The sequence below is a fragment of the Camelus bactrianus genome, chromosome 3, assembly GCF_048773025.1.
Source record: "Camelus bactrianus isolate YW-2024 breed Bactrian camel chromosome 3, ASM4877302v1, whole genome shotgun sequence".
Lineage (NCBI taxonomy): Eukaryota > Metazoa > Chordata > Mammalia > Artiodactyla > Camelidae > Camelus > Camelus bactrianus.
The window spans coordinates 104,725,123-104,745,506 of NC_133541.1; the positions used below are offsets into that span (position 1 = coordinate 104,725,123).

Sequence of the window (20,384 nt, forward strand, 5' to 3'; positions counted from 1 at the left end):
GTGTATCAGGTGCTCTGATGGAGGGCACTTAGTCCTACTTGGTGAAACTTGAACAGGATTGTGAGCAGAATAATGACTCCTCAAGGATGTCCCCCGTCCACCTCCAGAACCCACAAATAGGTTACCTTTCTTGGCAAAGGAGAATTCGATGGGATTAAAGTTGCTCGTCAGCTGACCTCAAACTAAGGAGATTAGTCTGGATTACCTGTCTGGGCCCAATGTAATCACAATGGTCCTTAAAAGGGGAAAAAGGAGGCAGAAGAGGAGAGTCTGGATGGTAGGATGTGAGAAGGACCTGTCCCGTGGTTGCTGGCTTTCAGATGGAGAGAGGGACCACAAGCCGAGGAATGTGGACAGCCCCAAGAAGGTGGAAAAGGCAAAGAAACAGATTCTCCCCAAGAGCTTCCAGAAGGGAACGCAGCTCTGCCAACACCTGGATTTTAGCCACCGAGGCCCACGTCAGACTTCTGAACTGTAAGATGATACATTTATGTTGTTTTTCATCACTAAGTTTGTGGTAATTTGTTCAAGCAGCCAGGAAATGAAAACAAAGAAGAAGTGAACTGCAACGTTCCCTTGGGTGGGAAGGGACAGACTACTGTGAGACCCATCTTGCCCTGGCCAGAGCCCTCCCTAGGCTGTCAGGTCAGTGCTCCTCCCTGGGGAAACTTCCTCCCAGCTACTCCCTTGACCGAGGTTCTCTTGAACCTGAAATTCCGAATGCTTATCCAGTGTGTGTGACTGCTTTGCCAGTGATGGCTTGTCACGGACAACGATGACAGGCAAGTGGCCCTGAGACATCCCAAGCCCAGAGCAGCCAGAGCCACCTACAACCTCATGGCCAACCTTTCCCCTTGTGTGTGCCTCTGGGGCTGCAGCCCCAGGTCTGAGCCAGTTTCAGCCTCCGTTGCCTTCTTATCCAAGACCCCTGGCGGGGGAGGGCAGGACCTGGGAAGGTGTCAACTGCTAATGAATGACACTCGCCTCCAAAATTAATCAGCTTTCCCGTTCTTAGGAAAATCCACTCAACTGGAGTCTCCAGGATGACTAATTGACAGGACTGGTTAAATTAATCAAAAATGGAAATGAGGCAGAGGGGGAAGGGATTCTATTTTTGCTCTGTGGTTTGGGCCTCGCCGGCTCTGCTGCTCGCTGCTGCTAAGCCTGAATGGGGTCGACGTTGGATGGGCGGGGGGAGGTGGGTTTCCAGGAGTTCTGCTCTTTGTATCAAGTGTCTGGCTTTTCTCCAGGAGCAGGGGGTGTGTGTCTGGTTATGTTTGTAATCCTGTCATCCGGCAAAAGCATTTTAATAAAGGGCCTTGTCTTTTTAACCTAACCAAGCTCCCCTGAAATAAACACTGTTAATTATGCCCCTACTCAACACTGAACCCCTTTTGGAAACTGTGTCAAACCTCAGAGGCTTTAAGATGCATTGCAGCTGCAGCCTCAGCTGATGCCTTTGGACACGTTCTATCAGAGGTCTGGGGAATGAGCCGTAGGTTTCGTAAAGGATCTAGTGGCCTATAGAACCAGGACCTAGCAATTAAGTTTGTAGATGAAGGTGACGAATGAGACAGTGGATTTCCTGTTCTGTGCAAGGGCAGACTCAATTCTGCCATTGGAAACTGCTGGGCGCGGAATCCAGCCCATGGAGATTATATAAAAGGGTCCCATGCAATTATCCTCCTGGATGTCAGAAAAAGATCATGCTCTTTCTCCTATTGCCAAATACCCAGGAGAAGAATGAGAAGAATGGATTCTTCTCTTGGAAGCGGACAGACTTGGGTTCAAACTTTGGCTCCTTCACTATGAGCTGGGGCAAGTTCCTTCACCTCTCTGTGCCTCATCTGTAAACTGGAGTAACTGAAACCAATCTTCTTTGGCTGCTGTGAGACTTAACTGACATCCAGAATGGCCTCAAAACTAACATCCACTCCCCTCTACTCTATACACCTTTGGAGGAAAATGGAATTTCTGACTTAGATTGTTAGATCAGGCATCAAACTTTGCCCCATTTGCATTGGAAATCAAGCTGTTTCTCCCATGACTACACTGTTCACTAAAACATCTCAGACTTTAAGGCTTCAAGTGCTTGTATCTTTTCTCTAGAGCATGGAAAAGTCAGATTGTCTTCACACCGGGTCCACGACAGGCAGGTTTAAGTGCACTGCAGGGTTGTTGCCGAACATCCCCCAGACAGCAGGCCTGCCTGGGTTTCACCCGAGGGAGGGAATTCCTGTGGTCAAGTCTCCAGCTGCAGATCTGTCAGTTCGGAAGGGCTTTGCTGCTGGAATACAGTGAGTCTGGTCTGAGACTCACTGGTGGAGCCAGTGCAAGGTGATGGGTACCGCAGAGTTGCCCATCACCGCTGCTAAAAGGAAGCCTGGCTCCTCACCCTGGACTTCAAGACCCGCCGTGGCCAGCTTCGTCTCCCGCAAGTCCCCAGCCCGGGCCACGCCCTCTCCATAGGATGGGACCTCCAGGGTTGGAGAGGAGTGAGGCAGGTTTGTCCAAACTATGACAGAATAAAGATGCAAATAAGGAACCTACTCTGTGTCATGACACAGCATGGTGTTCACATGCGTGATTGATTTCATCCAGGAAATGTGCAATGGGAACCTCCTATGTGCCAGGCACTCTGCTAACTGCTTCCACTTAAATTAACTAATTAATAGCCAGAGATGTCCAGGAGACCAAATCTCATGATCACTTCTCTGCCCTCATCTTTCTTGACCTCCCGTAAGCATAAGTGATCCCATCATCTTTCTACATCACTCTCCTCTCTTGGCTTATCTGCCTACCACCCCCGCCCACAGCCCTGCTCCTCGCTCACCCTCTTCCCTTCTTGGCAGCTCATACTCTCTCCTATAAAAGGCTACCTGCCTTCCTCCCACCCCCCTGGTAAATGCTGGCCTCCATCCTGGGCTCTCCTCTCCTCCTCACCTAAGTGACTTCACACCATCCCATGACTTTACAGACCATAATATGATCCTGACTTTTAAATTTATGTCTCCAGTCCTGACCTCTCCCTTGACTTGCAGGCTCAGGTATCCATTTGTTACCAGACTTCTCTAATGGGCTGTGTCATAGGCATCTCAGTCCAGATGCATCCCAAAGGGAGCCCTTGGTCTTTCCACACCACACCTGTTCCGTCCTCAGTCTCGTCAGCAGTATGTGCTACCACTGTACCCTCAGATGCTCCAGATCAAAACCTACGTTTTCTCAGATTCCTCCCTGTCTCTCCCCTCTCCACTTTCAGCCTCTCATTATGTCCTCTGAGCCTTGCCCCCTCAGTACCTTCTGTGTCTGTCCGCTTATCACCCCATCACTACCCTCACCCTGATCGGAGCCAGTGTCATTTCTCCCCAAATTGTAGCAAAAGCCTCTGAACTGCTTGGTGCTTCCAGGCTTTTCAACACCACCCCCCCCCTTTTAAAAAAAAGTATAGTTAATTTACAATGTTGTGTTAGTTTCTGGTGTACAACATAGCAATTCATTTATACATCTCAATTCTTTTCTTTTCTTTATTTTTTCATCTCAATTCTTTTCTGAGAATTTGTTTAAGACCATAAACAGAGCATTCGTGTCCCTGCTTAGAACTGTCTACTAGCTTCCATCACACTTAGAGTGAAATCCAAGCATGCTGCCCCGGTCGGCAAGGCTCTGCATCATCTGGCCCCAGCCTCCCTTTTCAGCCCCACCCCCTACACTCTTCCCTGGCCACTTGTCTCCACCTGCTGCTCTTTCTTCTGTTCCTGGAGCTCACACGGTTGTTCCTGTGTTAGGGTCTTCATACTTGGATGTTATTTCTCTGTTTGGCTCCTTCTGACAATTCAGGTCCCAATTCAAAGGCTTTCGCTCAACACCCCAGGGAAATAGCACCACCCCGGCTACTCTTCAGTCCTTTACGTTTTCTTACAGCTTTGATCACTGTCAGAAATGATCTCAATTCATTTGTGCACTTGTCTGTCTCTTCTTTCCTCCCTTCCTGCTAGAATGTAAGATCCCTGAAGGCAGGAAGGAGTAGGTGTTGAGTAAATCTTGGTTGAGTAAGGGATTTCTGGTGTCCTGATTAAGAGGCATGAGTCTGGATCAAACCCCAGTTGTCACTTGTTCTTTGGTGGCCATAGGGGTATCATTCCCCCGCTTAGCTGGTTGCCTCATCTGTAAAGTGTGACTAAGAACAGAATGACCCTCATAGGATTGTCAGGAGGATGGGATGAACTTGGCTTACATTCTGGCCACAGTGAATGTCACGGAGTTAGCTGTGCTCACAGCCACTGACATTACTGCATCACGACGACCGCTCCTTCTCCCCCGCTCCTGCTCGTAGTAGACACGTGGGAGCAGAGCCAGACGGCATCATCATCCCAACCATAACTACCACGGAGCGCTCACCATGGGCCAGGCACTGCGCTGGGGCTCCACAGGGTCCTGCCATTCAGTGCTCACCAGTCCCCCAGTAAGGCAGGTGCTGCCACTAGTGATGAGCAGACTGAGACACGGAGAGGTTAAGTAACCTGATTAAGATCACCCGGTTAGGCCAAGGACAGGGACTGACAGTGGACACCACGTTGCTTTTCCTCCCCTACCTTGGCCCTGTCTCTGAATTCACTCACTGCTGTCGGTTGAGCTGGACAGAAGGGAAGAAACAAAGCATAAATATGCCAGGCTGTGCCTCCAGGGACTGCTATTGACGGATGACCGTGTCCCCTCAACCCATACACTGAAACCTAGGCCAGTGTGGTGGTGTTTGGAGGTGAGGGGTTTGGGAGGGCATTGGGTCATGAGGGTGGAGCTGTCATAATGTGATCAGTGACCTTATAAACAAGAGACTCCAGAGAGCTCCCTCACACCCTTGTGCTGCGCGAGAACACAGCCAGAAGACGGCCACCTATGGACCAAAAAGCAGGTCCTTACCACACACCGAATCTGCTGGTGCCTTATAGGCGGCTTAGCCTCCAGAACCGAGAAGTAAGTGTTTGTGGTTTATGCCATCCGGTCTGTGGCACTGGATTCCAGCAGCCTGAACGGACCAAGACAGGGAACATCGCCCTGGCTCTGCGCTGCTCTGCCCTATAGAAGTAAAACTACACCCTCAGGGGGAACACTAGCACCCCCAGTCTTTGTCCACACGTACTCCTCTTCACTCTGTAGAATTCCAGGTGGGTGTGCAACCCTGGGTACTACTTTAACCTCTATCATAAGCATTCCCCACATGCTCCATCTTTCACTGTGTCTGCAGGTAACGACCGATGGTTAAATCTCTATGCCCCTTCCTGGGAACCCCTATCTCAATTCTCACTTCCACGTGGGCATTCCACCTTCTGCTTTTCTTTCTTTTTAAAATTTTTTTTCCTTTTGAAACATTTTATTTATTTTAAAAAAAACTGAAGTATAGTTGATTTACAAAATTGTGTTAATTTCAGGTATACAGTGAAGTGATTCAGATATGTATTTTTTTCAGATTCTTTTCCATGATAGGTTACAACAAGGTATTGAATACAGTTCCCTCTACTCTATAGTAAATTCTTGTTGTTCATCTACTTTATATATAGTGGTGTGTACCTGTCAATCCCAGACTCCCAACCTGCTGCTTTTCTTTTGTGCTGTTCAAACAAACTCTCCTTATTCAGGACCCTCTCCCCTTAAGAGTGGTTTTTGAATAGGAAACAGGCTTCTTAGCACCTCACTGCCTCTAAAATCAATTCCTGTCCCCTTTGTTTAGAGAGCATTTTTACTTCCACACAACAGGAAAGTATCCAGACATCGTCACACAAAACACACAGACCACCACGGGGGAGGCGTAGAGGCTCCACGTACAGATGTCACTCACCCCTGTCCTCCGGTTCCCACCACCATCACTAAGGGCCACGTGCACTACGTGCTCACGATGGTCAGGGCTGTTCCGAGAGCCCTGTGTCCACGATCACCTCGCACCCTTACCCACTGCAGGACAGTGTCAGCCCTGGCAGCCGCTGCCCATGGCCAGCGAGCCTGGGACCCAGCCCTGGAACAGTCAGCTCCAGGGACTCTGCTCTGGATGACCTGCAGGTCTTCTGCGATGGGCTGAGTTGTGTCCCCACCTCCCCGAATTCTGAAACTGAGGTCATTGTCCTCAGTACCTCAGAATGTAACTATGTGGAGGTGGGGTCTTTAAAGAGGTAGTTAAGTTAAAAATGAGGTCAGGAGGTGGACCCTAATCCAGTACGACCAGTGTCCTTATACAGAGGGGAATTGTGGACATAGACACGTGCAGAGAGATGATGACGTGAAGACACAGGGAGAAGACGGTCCCCCGCAGGCTGAGGAGGGAGGCCTAGAATAGATCCCTTCTTCACGGCCTTCCGATGGAGCCAGCCCTGGTGATACCTTGGTCTAGGACTTTTGGCCTCCAGAACTGGGAGACAATTAGAGCTTGTGTTTTGAAGTCACTGTGTCCCCGGTGGTTTTACAGTAACTCTAGTCAAAGAAAACAACTCCTTTCATCTGTCTTTTCATCTGCCTGCCCTTCTACCACAGCTGTTCAGTGAAGCCCTCTTCATGGCTGGGCACTACACTAAGTAGTGGTGATGCACTGGTTGGTAAGATAAATGAAGTCCCTGGACTTACAGAGGTTACATTCTAGTCAGGGAGACAGAGGAAGAAAAACCAACATCGATAGCTGAGCACAATGAGATACGTAAATAAAATGAGGTGATGCAATGGGAACCGGGTACAGGTCGAGTGAACAGAGAAGTCCTCTTTGAGGACGTGATATTTACCCAGAGACCTAAAAAGTAAGAACAGCCCAGTCAAGTGAGGGCATGTGGGAGGGCATTCCAGGTCGGAGAAGAGCCTGTGCAAAGGCCCTGGGGCAGGAAAGGGCTGGGTGTGTTTGGAAGCACAGGAAGTTGGCCAGTGCACTGGCCAGACTATGAGGAGCTGAGGCCGGAGAGATGGGTGGGGACCCGATTCCTGGGGGGATCTAGAAAGGAATTCAGATTTCATTTCCTTCTCATTTCCTTGGCTGTCATTCATCACACCTGGCCAGTTTCTTCACTCAACTCCCAATACACTTGCATTCAAAGGGAAAAGCACAATTCAGCCCAGGCATTGCTGCTGCCATCAGCACCCTATTGTTTCAGGCATTAGAATCTCAAACGGCAAGCACAACCCTTGTCACTACCGCCAGAAGCGATATAAAAAAAAATTGAGAGATGAGGAAGAGAATCATCCTTTCCAACCCCTGCTGAGTATGCAGAGTGAGGGACATATGGAAATTAATATATGCGGCTCTGATAACACGGATCTCCTCGGCATTTTGATTAAACACCGACGGTATTAAATACCCTCCTTCTCAGCGCTCATCTCCGAAAGCCAATGTTGCTTTTCATTTTGAACTCTGATGAACTGTCTCAATTTCGTTCGCACACCTCAGTTGCACTGTGGTCGGCAGAAGGCTGGCGTTTGAGGAGGATGGAGAAAATCAATATCAAGTGTCAGGCGCGAGGTCAGACTGAACTTGTTTTCCTAGCTGGTGGGAACTAGGGGCCGCTGCTGCAGCAAACAAAGGGAGATGTGCCTTGAAGAAGGTCGGCACTTTGGACGAGTCAGGAAAATGAATTTTGTTCGCTTCTTAATTAGATTAGGAGGCTGGCGGCTGGCGGTTCAGAGCAGGGCTGGGGTCGGTATGGGGCGTGAGGAGGCAGGGCTGCGGCAGAGGTCTGCAGGCTGCCAGCTAGCTCCTGGCCTCCTGAGGGACTGTCCTCTGGGCTCTGCTTCTCCAGGGCTGTGTGGGACCCAGGCAGGAGGGAGGAGCAGCCCCCGGGGGCCCTGGGTGTGGGTGTGCCCAATGACTCTTCCCTCTATTTTCCCCAGGGAATTTCTTAGCTTTTAGGTAGGAGCTTTCTGGTCACTGCCTTGGGGTGGAGGGTCCTTGTCACATCTCCTCCCAGCACCATGTGCCTATATTTCACTCTACTTCTCACAGTCACAACGTGCACCTGTGATTCTCTGATCAATGCATCCTTCCTCCTCAGACAGTGCAGCGGTTCATCTTATGTATCAACCTGACTGGGCCATGGGGTGCCCAGGGATTTGGTCAGACATCATCCTAGGTTATTTCTGGGAGGGGGGTTTTGAATAAATTTAACATTTAAATTAAGAGTCGGAGTAAAGCAGATTGTCCTCCCTAGTGTGGGTGGGCCTTATCCAATCAGTTGAAGGCCTGAAGAGAACAAAAAGGCTGACCTGAATTCTCCTTCCTGACTCCTTTGAGAGGAGGCACCAATTTTTTTCCTGCCTTCACACTTCAGTGGAAACACTGGCTCTTCCTGGGTCACAAGTCTGCTGGCCTTTGGACTAAAACTACTTACAGTCCTTCTGCAGATCTTGGGACCTGTCAGCTTCCATAACTACATGGCACAAATACTTAAAACACAGCTTTCATATATATACATATGTATGGATATACACACACACGTGCACAAACGTATGTACAAGATGTATCTATATAACAGGGATATATACCTCCTACTGGTTTCTCACAGACAGCACGTCCCAAAGTGACCCCCAGCCCCTCACTCCCCTTCAGGATGGTGTCTTACAGTTCGCATTCCACATGCCATTTATGTCAACCCTCAGGCATAAATGTATACACTGAATAAATATTTACTTAGCACCTACTTACATGTCAGGCCTTCATAGTATGATGTGAGCAAAAGACACTAAGTTCTTGTCCTCACAGAGTTTACAGTCTGGAGGGGAAGGATACTGAACAACACATATCTATGTGTGATGAATGCCAGTCTCTACTACCGCTTTACATCCCCACAGTTATTTTAAAAGAAAATGTTCCCAATCTAAGAACATGGTATATCTTTCCATTTGTTTATGTCATCTTCAGTTTCTTTCATCAGTATCTTACAGTTTTCAGAGTATAGGTCTTTTGTCTCCTTGGGTAGGTTTATCCCTAGGTATTTTATTCTTAAAATGGCCATACCACCCAAAGCAATATACAGATTCAATGCAATCTTGATCAGAGTCCAATGACATTTTTCAGAGTTGGAACAAAAAATGTTAAAATTTGTATGGAAACACACAAGACCTCGAATAGCCAAAAGAATCTTGAAAAAGAAGAATGGAGCTAGAGGAATCATACTCCCTGACTTCACACTATACTACAAAGGTACAGTGATCAAAACAGTATGGCACTGGCACAAAAACAGACACGTAGATCAATGGAACAGGAAAGGAAGTCCAGAAATAAACCTACACACTTATGGTCAATTAATTTATGACAAAGGAGGCAAAAATATACAACGGAGAAAAGACAGTCTCTTCAATAAGCGGTGCTGGGAAGATTGGACAGCTACCTGTAAAAGATTGAAACTAGAACATTCTCTAATGTTATATATAATCTCAAAATGGATTAAAGACCTAAATGTATGACCAGATACTATAAAACTCCTAGAGGAAAACATAGGCAGAACACTCTTGGACATAAATCACAGCAATATATTTTTTGAACCAGCTCCTGGAGTAATGGAAATAAAAACAAAAATAAATGGGATCTAATTAAACTTAAAAGCTTTTGCACAGCTAAGGATACCATCAACAAAAGAAAAAGACATTCTACAGAATGAGAAAAAATATTTGCAAATGATGTGATTGACAAGGGACTAACTTCAAAAATATACAAATGGCGCATACACCTTAATATCAAAAAAACAAGCAACCCAATCAAAAAATGGGCAGAAGACCTAAATAGACACCTCTCCAAGGAAGACATCCAGATGGCCAACAAGCACATGAAAAGACGCTCAACATCACTAATTGTTAGAGAAATGCAAATCAAAACTACAATGAACTATCACCTCACACCAGTCAGAATGGCCATCATTAAAAAGTCTTCAAATGATAAATGCTGGAGAGGGTGTAGAGAAAAAGGAACCCTCCTATACTGTTGGTGAATGTAAATTGGTGCAGCCACTATGGAGGGCAGTATGGAAGTTCCTTAAAAAACTAATAATAGACTTACCATATGATCCAGCAACCCCACTCCTGGGCATTTATCCAGAGAAAAATATAATTCAAAAAGACACATGCACCCCAATGTTCATAGCAGCACTATTTACAATAGCCAAGACGTGGAAACAACCCACATATCCATCAACAGATGACTCAATAAAGGAGATAGAGTATATATGTGCAATGGAATACTACATAGCCACAAAAAAGCATAAAATAATGCCATTTGCTGCAACATGGATGGACCTAGAGATCGTCATTCTAAGTGAAGTAAGCCAGAAGGAGAAAGAAAAATGTCATATGATATCACTTATATGTGGAATCTAAAAAAAAAGGACATGGGGGGAGGGTATAGCTCAAGTGGTAGAGCGCATGCTTAGCATGCACAAGGTCCTGGGTTTGATACCCAGTACCTCCTCCAAAAATAAATAAACCTAATTTACCTCCCCCTCTGCCAAAATAAAATAATCAAATAAAAAAAAGGACACAAATGAACTTATCTATAAAATAGAAACAGACTCACAGACATAGAGCACAAACTTACGGTTATCAGGGGGCAAAAAGGGAGTGGGAAGGGATAAACTGGGAATCGGAAAATTGCACCTCTTGAGGAGTGATGGAAATGTTAGCTATCCTGATTGTGGTGGTGGTTTCATGGGTGTATACATCTATCAAAATTCATCAAATTTTACATCTGAAATATATGTAGTTTACCATACAGGAACAATACTACAATAAAAGTGTTTAAATAAAAGAAAAAAGAAAATGTTCCCTTTTCCCTTCCCTTCCTTTAGATTTCAATAGCTACCATCCTTATCTAGGTTATGAATTTCCATCATATTGAGACTAAAGCAAAATATTCTAATTCTCCTTTGTTTCTTCCCACCACCACTGTGTTAATCTTCCCTAAAATATAAATTCTATAACTCTGTTCTCCAGACAGATGATCTCCAATTGCTCTCCACATACTAGGACCTTTGCTTCTCAGACTGGGGAACATGCCCGTATCCTTGGAGACCAGGGAAGAGGAGGATATGGAGGTGCACCAGGTGGTACAGGATGCCACAAAGGCTGCATCTTTTGGAAACACCAATTTGGCTTGAAATTGGGGGATGGGTAGAAATGTAAATAGAACGTAATTATTAAACTGAAAGGAGTCATTTTATGGGAATAAAATACCAAATTCAGGTGAAATATTAAGATGGAAAAATAAGACTTGAAAGAAAATCCGCTGAGGTCAGCACCTCCCTCCCCTCAGGTCCCGGACCTCTGCCAGGTATGTGTTGCTTAGCTTTTGAGAGGCTGGGCCGTCCAGAGCACATCAGAGAGGCTGGAATGCCCCCTCGTGCCCTTCCTCCACCACAGCTAGGCTCACAGCTTGGCTCTAGGAGTGCTGTACTTGGTGGAAAATTTCAAGAAAGTCTGGTGACCATAGGAGCCAGACTCTGGGTATAGAGCAGGTACTGAATGAATGAATGAATGAACACATGAAGGGGTCAACTTTTGCCTCGGACCTTCAGGACTGACTTGATATGACCCATCATCCCTATTTGACCTCATTTCTTCCATTTCCCCTTTTACCCACGCCCAACACTTCTTGCTAAGACTCTTTAAAGGTTTCATATCGATGGCTCATTAACTTTAGGCTCTTGCCCTTTCTGGTGTGCACTGTCCGAAACACCCTTCCATTCCCCACCTAGCCAAATCCTTTTGTGCTTCAACGCTACCACTCAGCCTCAGCCTTCCCTGTGAGGTCTACCTCAAAAGCCCTACCTTCCCCCGAGTGTTCCAACTCCCAATCGTCTCCATCACTCATTTGGGTGTCCTGGGTATACCTTGCTGCATCTGCCAAATTTGAAATTCCTTGAGTGTAAGAGATGCTTTACCTCTCCATGGTACCCCTCAGAGTTCTTAATAGTAATGGACAAATCACAGATACAAGAAATTCAGGCCGATGGACTGGCCATGAAGTTTAGTCTACATCTGTGGTTCTTCTCAGCTGGGAGCAGCTTTCACCCCGGGATATTTCATAATGTCTGGAGACATTTTTGGTTGTCACGACCGGCCTTTGCTGCTTGCATCTGGTGTGTAGAGGCAGGGATACTGCTACACATCCTACAGTGCAAAGGACAGCCACCTCCCCCAAGCAAAGAATTGCGTGCCCCAAATTCATAGTGCTGCTGTTAAGAAATCCTTCTGTACGTGATAGGCTCTTCCCAACCTGTTTCATGTCTCTTTGTTCTCCCAGCAAGAACCCAACTCGCATCCTTCTGCCTTAAGTCTACTCAACTTCTCCAGAACATAATTCAAATAATATTAGTCCTCTGATTACTTGAGTGGCTGTTCACTGACTTTGAGAGAAAATTCAAGTCCATTTTCACGACCATTATAACAGGCTCCTGCATTCCTCCTGAACTTCAACTCTTCCTTCTTTGAGTCATTTCCTACATACCAGCCATTATCAGTCACCCTGCAGTTCCAAAAGCGTTATGGCCTTTCATGCCCCAGCACCTTTGCACATGCTGATCCCTCTGCCTTGACCATTTCCCCTTGTTGGCGTATAAGTAAGCACTGCTCAGAGGTCAATACCAGCACACACATCAGCAAATATTGATTACGCATTTATCATGGGCCAGGTACTGTTTTAGGTACTGGGGAAACAACAGTGAACAAAACAGTAAGTCCGTGCCCTCAAGGAGCTGTCAGTCTAGATCAGCACTCTTCAACAGGACCTTCTGGAGGGAAGGAATTTCTTACATCAGTCCTGTCCAACATGGTAACTACGGCTACCCATGGTGACTTAGCACTGGAAATGTGGGTCATCTGAATTGAAATCTGGACATGAAAGACACACTTAGTGTGAAAAAACACTAAAACATCTCATTAACAATTCTTGATAGTTATCTCACCTAAGCCCCATGACACACCCATGAGGTAGACGTCAGCATCTTCCCCATCTGACATGAGAGAACTGAGGTGCAGAGAAGTGAAGGCAAGTTGGACGAAGTCACACAGCTAATAAGGGGTGAAGCCTGGCTTTGACCTGGGTCTGTGGGACTCTAGAATCCACACAGATTACATACATACCAGCACCTCTATGCAGTCCTTCTCACAGCAAACGAGCAAATGGCAATGGTCGCAGTGGCCCAGATATTCACTCCTCTCCTGACCTCACGCCCATGCAGGGAGTCATCGTATCGTGTCACATAGGAATTAACACTGAAACAGGGCCCGTGGGAGAGAGAGGGCTTCACCTCCGGTGCCCCACCGCCAGCTGTCGTGGCAAAATAGTGCCCAGCAGAAGGGAGTGCCGGACAAACACAGCTCTTGGCCCTCCTGAACGTCTTGGCGGCTGCACATCATTCAGCCTGACATGACACGACGTAGATTACCCCTGCCTTCCAGGCCCCGTTACTCTGGGGAGCATTTTGTTTCCAGAAAACCTCCCTGCCAGCTCCAGGCCCATCCTGCCTGCCGCAGCCCTTGCTGCTGTTGCCAGGTGACTCTCGCTTCACCCGTTTCCATTCGTCTTAGCCTTTGGCCTCCAAGCCCTGACTCCTTTGGAGCTTCTTTGCTCCATCAGTGCCCTGAAAACTCCAGTGAGACCCCAGGGCCTGTGAATCTGGTGGACTTTATCCCATCCGCTCTCACTGAAGCCCTTCCCTGGTGCCCACTAGAACCACTGGGACCTTGAGGGTGCTGGTTCCCCCAAAGCCTCACCCTCTCCAAGAAGCCACGGACCCCTTCCCCCACTGCTCTTTCTAAAAATTGAGGATAGTTGACATATAACATGGTATTAGTTTCTGGGGTACAACATCATGATTTGCTGTATGTATATATTGCAAACTAATCACAAGTTTAATGAGCACCCAGCACCACACAGAGTTACAATTTCCTTTTCCCTTGGGCTGAGAACTTTTAAGGGGAACAGCTTTCTTTTTAACAACTTTCACGTACACACCACAGTATTAACTGAACCCCCCCCCCCCAGCTGCTCTTGAGTCCTCGTAAATTCTCAGCCTCCCACAGCCCAGCAAGTCCGGTTAACTCCACTGCCAAGGTCTGTCCCGAACCCATCCACTCCTCTCCATTTCCATGCCCTGCCCTTGACCTGCCCACCCTCACCCCCTGCCCGCATGGCACAGCCATCCCCTAACTGCTCCCCCTTCCTCTCCGCAGGTCCATTCTGCCCACAGCAGCACGCGGAACCTCAAAACATAATTCAGATCATGTCACAAGGTTAAGTGACCGGGCTCGTGCCTTATTCATCTCTGAACTGCACAGCCTGAAGCAAACGTTTGTGGACTTAGACATGAGGTTACACTCTTACTGAAATGCCAAATAGAGCGCTGACTCCCGAGTCAGCCCCACACGTGTAGTGTCTTTACTGCCAGCATGTCGGGCGCGGGAACGGAGATCACCCCCCAGCCCTGGCTCTCCCCCTTCTCCTCCCACACGTTGGGGCCGAGACCCAGCCACCCCCGGCAGCCCTGGGCTGCTGGCTACTCACATTTGGTGTGCCTGTCACACAGGGCCGATGCCCGCATGTCGCACAGCCGGATTGTCCCTTTGCTGCTGCTGTACACGAAGGTGTTGCAGTGATGGGGGTGGAACTCAGCCGCCGTGATCACCTCTGTGAGCTCCTCCATGTTGGCCGGCTTGATGTCAACGATATCTGGCACAGAAGAGTCAAGGAGGGGACCAGGAGAAGGGGACCTCGGGGTGATGTACCATTGCCACCTTATTTTAGTGCACACTTATAATAACTCTATGAATGAACCGGCAGGTATTACAGGTCCCAGGCAGAGGAGGTCCAGGGTTACCAAAGGCCACACTAGAGCTCAGGTCTCCCTTGCCCCTCATCAGGATTTCATCCCCCATAACCCTTATGTCCCATTCATATCAAAGTTACCCACTTATGTCATCATGCTAAAATGGGCCAAGTTGCAAAGACTTTCATTTCTCATTTTCTAATAATGATTAAGAAACTAGTTCCATGCCAACTGAATAATTCAATATATTTGAATCTTCACCCAGACTCCTGGGCTGAGAAGTGATATCTGTGACAGACTGTAAATCCTCTTCCACGAAATCCCTTAGAGCTTTTGAAATAATATGTTGATGATAATGATAATAACAGCTGCTATCATTTACTGACTACAGGTCAACACTGTGCAAAGCACATCATGTAATCCTTGTAACAGCTCTATAATCAGCACCTTCCTCACCCTTATTTTTTCAAGGGTGGAAACAGAGGCTCAGAGTATGTAAGTTGCCTCAAGTCACATGGCTAAAGATAGGCAGTCTTAGGGTTTTATCCTAGTTGCAAGATTTGTACTCTTTAGTAATTATGCAAAATTTCTCTTATTGAAGATATACAGGACCTCAAGTCTCCATAAGTTGTGATTTGCTTTAGAGCTTGTGTGGGAGTTTAAGTATCAGAAAGAAGCGTCCAGTTGTGTGGTGTGACAGTTTTAGCCTCCCATGGAATATACTGTTAGTTTTATCATTTTTTTCTCTCCTCAGTATTTTCTTTTCTGATCAAGAATAATTATAAATTTGTAGATACTGACAGGCATATGCAGAATACATAAACAAGTTCATACTGTATAGCACAGGGAAATATATACACTATCTTGTGGTAGCTCACAGCGAAAAAAAAATGTGACAATGAATATATGAATGTTCATGTATAACTGAAAAATTGTGCTCTACACTGGAATTTGACACAACATTGTAAACTGACTATAACTCAACAAAAAATGTTAAAAAATAAAAATAAAACATATTGCAGTAAAAAAACTCATACTTAAAAAAAAATGAATGATTATACCGCTGTTTTTAAAGACCACATCCTTGTGTGTTAACATGAAACATTTGCCCTTTCACTTATGGAGGTGACTCAGTGGAAACAAACGTGTTCAGTCAGGTGTCTGCAGGCCTGAGGGACTGAGCTTGTGCTGGTCACTTTACATCCCTACTGAGGGCTCGGGAGACCTGGGTGCAGGTTGGGAGGTATCTGGCTAAGGCTGAGGACCCAGTGCCTTCCTGCAAAGGAACAGGCCTTGCGATGTGGATGCTGTGGACCAAAATTATGCTCACTTTTGAGCCACATTTGTGATTTTGCCCCACCTGTGTATCACCAGATAGCATTTTTCACTTAATATTTTTTCCTACAGATCAACTTAAACCTTTTTTTTCTCAACTTAGCCTTGTCTAAGCAGTAATCCAATACTCATAAAATCATGGGTTTAATGAGCTAGTTACATTTTAAATAATATACATGAAATCAATGCATTTAACAATTAAAAGGAACCCTGTGGCAGGAGTTTATGTATCACATTTTGGAAAGCACTGCGCCGAATCAACAAGCAGTAACCTGACACAGACTATGCTATTAGACTGGGATGGATAAAAGTCTTTAATGCTTTCCATGAAGCTGGTTGCCTAGTCCCCTCCTAGAGTTTAGATGAGGTATGAGTAAATGCACTGATATTTTTAGTTACACTGGCACTAACAAAGTAGTCATCTATTATTAAACATCACCCATGCTCCAGCACACAATTTGATGCAATAATGACTTTGTATTTGGTTGTGCCTCTCTCCCTTTCAATTATCTCTTATAAATCCTGTTGGGTTTTTTCTAACATTAGCTCGAGACTGAACTACATTACAGTTTACTACAGTTCCCCTCACCAAACCCAGATGCAAACATTACTTGGGTCTCCAGAGCACGCAGGTCCCCTAGATTCACAAAATACTACCTTTCAAGTCAACTGCTACCAGAGTTAGAAATATTACTGCAGTCAGCACCACACTCTGTGGAGCAGGAGCCCGTGCCCCACAGGCGGCGGCCCCAAGCTGCAGCTCTGACATCCTCCCCACCCCCCTGACCCACGCCCTGGGCTCTGCGGCCACGACACAGTGTGGGAGAAGCTGAGGTTAGTGTTCTGCTGCTGTCAGATTTCATCACCCTCCAGAAACAGCCTTCATACCCTGCCGTGCCAGGGAGCATGTTTCTCTTCTCCCAAAATAGGGAAAGAAAATCTGGTGTCGGCTTTCTCAACCTCCACCAGTACAGCTCTGAAAACAGGCTTAACTGGAAGGGATCGGGGCTGTGTGGGAGGGGGAGGTGCCACATCTATGGCTATTTTTTTCTTACCTAAAAATAAAGCCCAAAAGTTAGGCTATGTGAAAATAAAGTGTTTAAACATACAGAGGAAACCAGGAACAGTCCCCACCATCAAGAACTCCATCCAGAACTGGGTCTGCTTAGGGCTGCTGCCCCTGGTTCCGACCTCCCTGCCTCCCTCCCTCCTGCCCACCCTGGACCTTGAAGCCTGCCCATCATCCCTCGCCCTCAAGCATCACCCTGTTTAGTTTAGTCTGTTTGTTTGTTTTTGAATGGCCCTCACTGAGCCAGCCTTATCCTAGAGGGAGTTCTTCAGCTTTGGGCCTGTGCTCTCTCTCTCAATTCACCCAGCACTGTGGGGGCTACATTTTTCAAAACCAGAACTTGGACACAGCATCTGACCTAGGATTTTTGTGTCCTCTGATGTGATGATTTTTTTTTTTGAACCACATGTTGGGACAAAAACATGATAAGGGATTTTTTGAATTGTTAACTGATGGCAGATCTTCTGAATTCCAGAAACATGTGGGAGAAGGAGTCTAGTGTCCAAAAATGCAATGGCTATGGGGAATGGCAGGAGAGCATATCTCACATCTGCACCATCTAGAAACTCAGCCTTCCTCCTCACGCTGTTCTAAAGGGAGTTACAGCCTCCAGGGTATTGGTTTTGCCCTTCACATTGGGAGGGAAGGAGAAAGGAGCTGAGCGATTCCTGGCTCCCTGTATTATCTTGAAAATGGAATGATGCATTTTGACAGTCAATTTTCTCTTCCCTATCCTTTAGAGCTCTCTAGCCAAATGATTTCCCCGTTGTCCCAAAGAACTAAATGGCAAAAGCAAAACAGAGCACAGCATTCACGGCTAATATACAAGGCAGACAGCCAACAGATTGCTATTAAATTAACCCTGGGGCTTGACAGATCTGTTCATCCTGACCTCAATGGCTTACGGCATTCCTTATTAATGCTGAACCCAGGCAAATTACCTCTGCTAACAAAAGGGGTTAATCTGCCTCTCTGCTGGGACTCTGGAGGCAGAGCTGAGGACAGGAGGGGGCACAGCCAGTTTGGCAGCTGAGCTCCATGCTTGGAAAGCAGAAGGCAGGAAGGTGAGGGCACCGCTGTGCCAGGCAGCAGCCTAAGGCATCATTTAAAATAATAATTGAAGACACTGGGAGGTCACCCCTTCAGGGATCAGCTTCAAACAAATAAGAAGCCAGAGCCATAAATTACATCAGCAGTGGGGTGAGGGAACAGAGAGGGTGATGGCAGGATGCTAAGGGGTAGCATGGGGACCATTCAAAAGTCATTTCCTTCATCCCAGTTTGGAAAAAACTTTCTACAAAAAAGATGTCTATTGCAACGTTATCAAAGAAAACGACTGACAACAACCTACAAATACAAAAATAGGGAAACAACTAAGTTCCGATCTATTTCATTAAACTGTTTATGCAATAAAATTCTAAGTCTGTTTAAAAAAAAAACTTGTAAGAAAAATTGTATCTATAGTGTGATCAAAATGTCATTTAGAACTTACATTCTGAAACTGATGACCTAAAAAGCAAAAGTACCAAATGTTAGCGAGAGTTCCATCTGGGTGAGCTTATGAGTTTCTTTTTCTTTTCAATTATCCATTTGATTTCCACATTTCCTTTTAATGAAGTTGTAGTGTTTTCAGTGGAAAAAGTAAAGATATTTTCTATGTTTATTATATACATGTATAATTTTAGGTGAGGTAAGTTAGCTATAAAATATATACGGTTTCATCGTAGCCATGTAAAAAGAATCAGAGAAAGAGAGAGAGAGGACAGGGTGGGAGGAAATATGGTTGTATCTTAAAGGGGCATTGGATTCTAAGGTTGGCATCTAAGTTATCTTTCAGTGAACCTTGCTTGGGTCCATTCATTCATGTATCCTTTCATGTATTTCATAAACATTCACAATCTGCCAGGACTCTTCTAGGTACAAGGGGTATAGCAGTGACCAAAGCAGACCAAAAATTCCCGACACGTGGAGACTCTATTCTCGTAGGGGACATGGTCAGTAAACAAGATATGTAAATAGTTTTAAATATTGATAACAAATTTATGTATACTGGATAGTAACACTGTTATGCAGAAAAATAAAGCAGGGAGGGGAGAGAGGTGTGTATGTGTGAGTGAGGAGGGGTGTGTATGTGTGTGTGTGACTCTTGGATTGAACAGGAGAAGGCTTCCTGGATAAATTAAGAATTAAATTTTCTTCCCTTTTATTTCCTTATTTATTTTTCTGAGACCTTACTGTTGAGTCAGCTAGCATTAAGTTAAAATTGTGATGTAAATTCACTGCATGTACCCCAAAATTAGATGGTGAGATTATAGGTCATTATAATCTCTACAATGAATATGTCTCATTAGATCAAGAAAACAAACAGTTAAAAAAGTCATTTCCTTGGCCTAGAACCATCTATGAAAGAGCTGAGAGGCCAGGAGCCTCCTCTTTGGGTAAAGTTGAGGATAATATTGTGGTAAATATTGTGATTTAACAATATACAGTCAAAAGATTGGAATTCAGCTTTGAATCCAACTCCATTTTGCTCAGAGAACATGGGAAGGTCATTCTCTCTCTGAGTTTCAGTTTCTTTGCCTTAGAATGGGTATTATCCTATTAATTCTGTTAGCCTCTGAGAATTCTGATGATCAAATAAGACAATGGAAAGAAGGTTACTTATTAAATGGCTTTACAGTAGACTCAATAATCCCAAATTTCAAAGAAAACACGGATTTCTCCAAAAGACAGCTTTCACATGCATTAGTTTAGTGGGCTTTTGAGGGTGACTATCCTCATGTTTCCGTCATCACTGCTGATTTTGCACATACTGACAAGTTTTCCCCCAACTTTCCTTCTAAGCCAACCAGTTACAGGAGAGCCCCACCACAGGCCAAGCTGGAGAGTGGAATCTAACTTTACCTGGGCAAGGTACCCATGTTCAAAAGCAGCTGAAGCTTTTAAGATAGCACTTAAAGTCTGCCAGTCTACTGAGTGGAGAACAGCCTTACCAAGGTCTTGAAAACTGAGCATATTAGACTTGGATTCCATTTTAGGGACCATGAGTTTCTTTGAAGTCCTTATTTCCAAAGCCTGAATTTAATCTTTGGATATAAAGCAATGATTACAAAGCATCCAGATCTTGTGAGCTGAACGGACATGTTGCCTGATGATAACACACTGGAAATCTCCAAAGAGGACTCCGAGGGACAGTC

At 45.7% G+C, this 20,384-nt stretch overlaps 1 protein-coding gene across 3 annotated transcripts in view; it reads right to left on the reverse strand.

Moving 5' to 3' along the window:
* PPP2R2B (protein phosphatase 2 regulatory subunit Bbeta) overlaps positions 1-20,384 on the reverse strand; it is a 401,537-nt gene that overhangs the window by 23,492 nt on the left and 357,661 nt on the right. For all 3 annotated transcript variants that reach the window (XM_045520069.2, XM_074360886.1, XM_010959614.3), the window contains exon 7: positions 14,522-14,686. In XM_045520069.2, the coding sequence (XP_045376025.1) occupies positions 14,522-14,686 (165 nt within the window). The remainder of the gene's footprint in view (positions 1-14,521; positions 14,687-20,384) is intronic.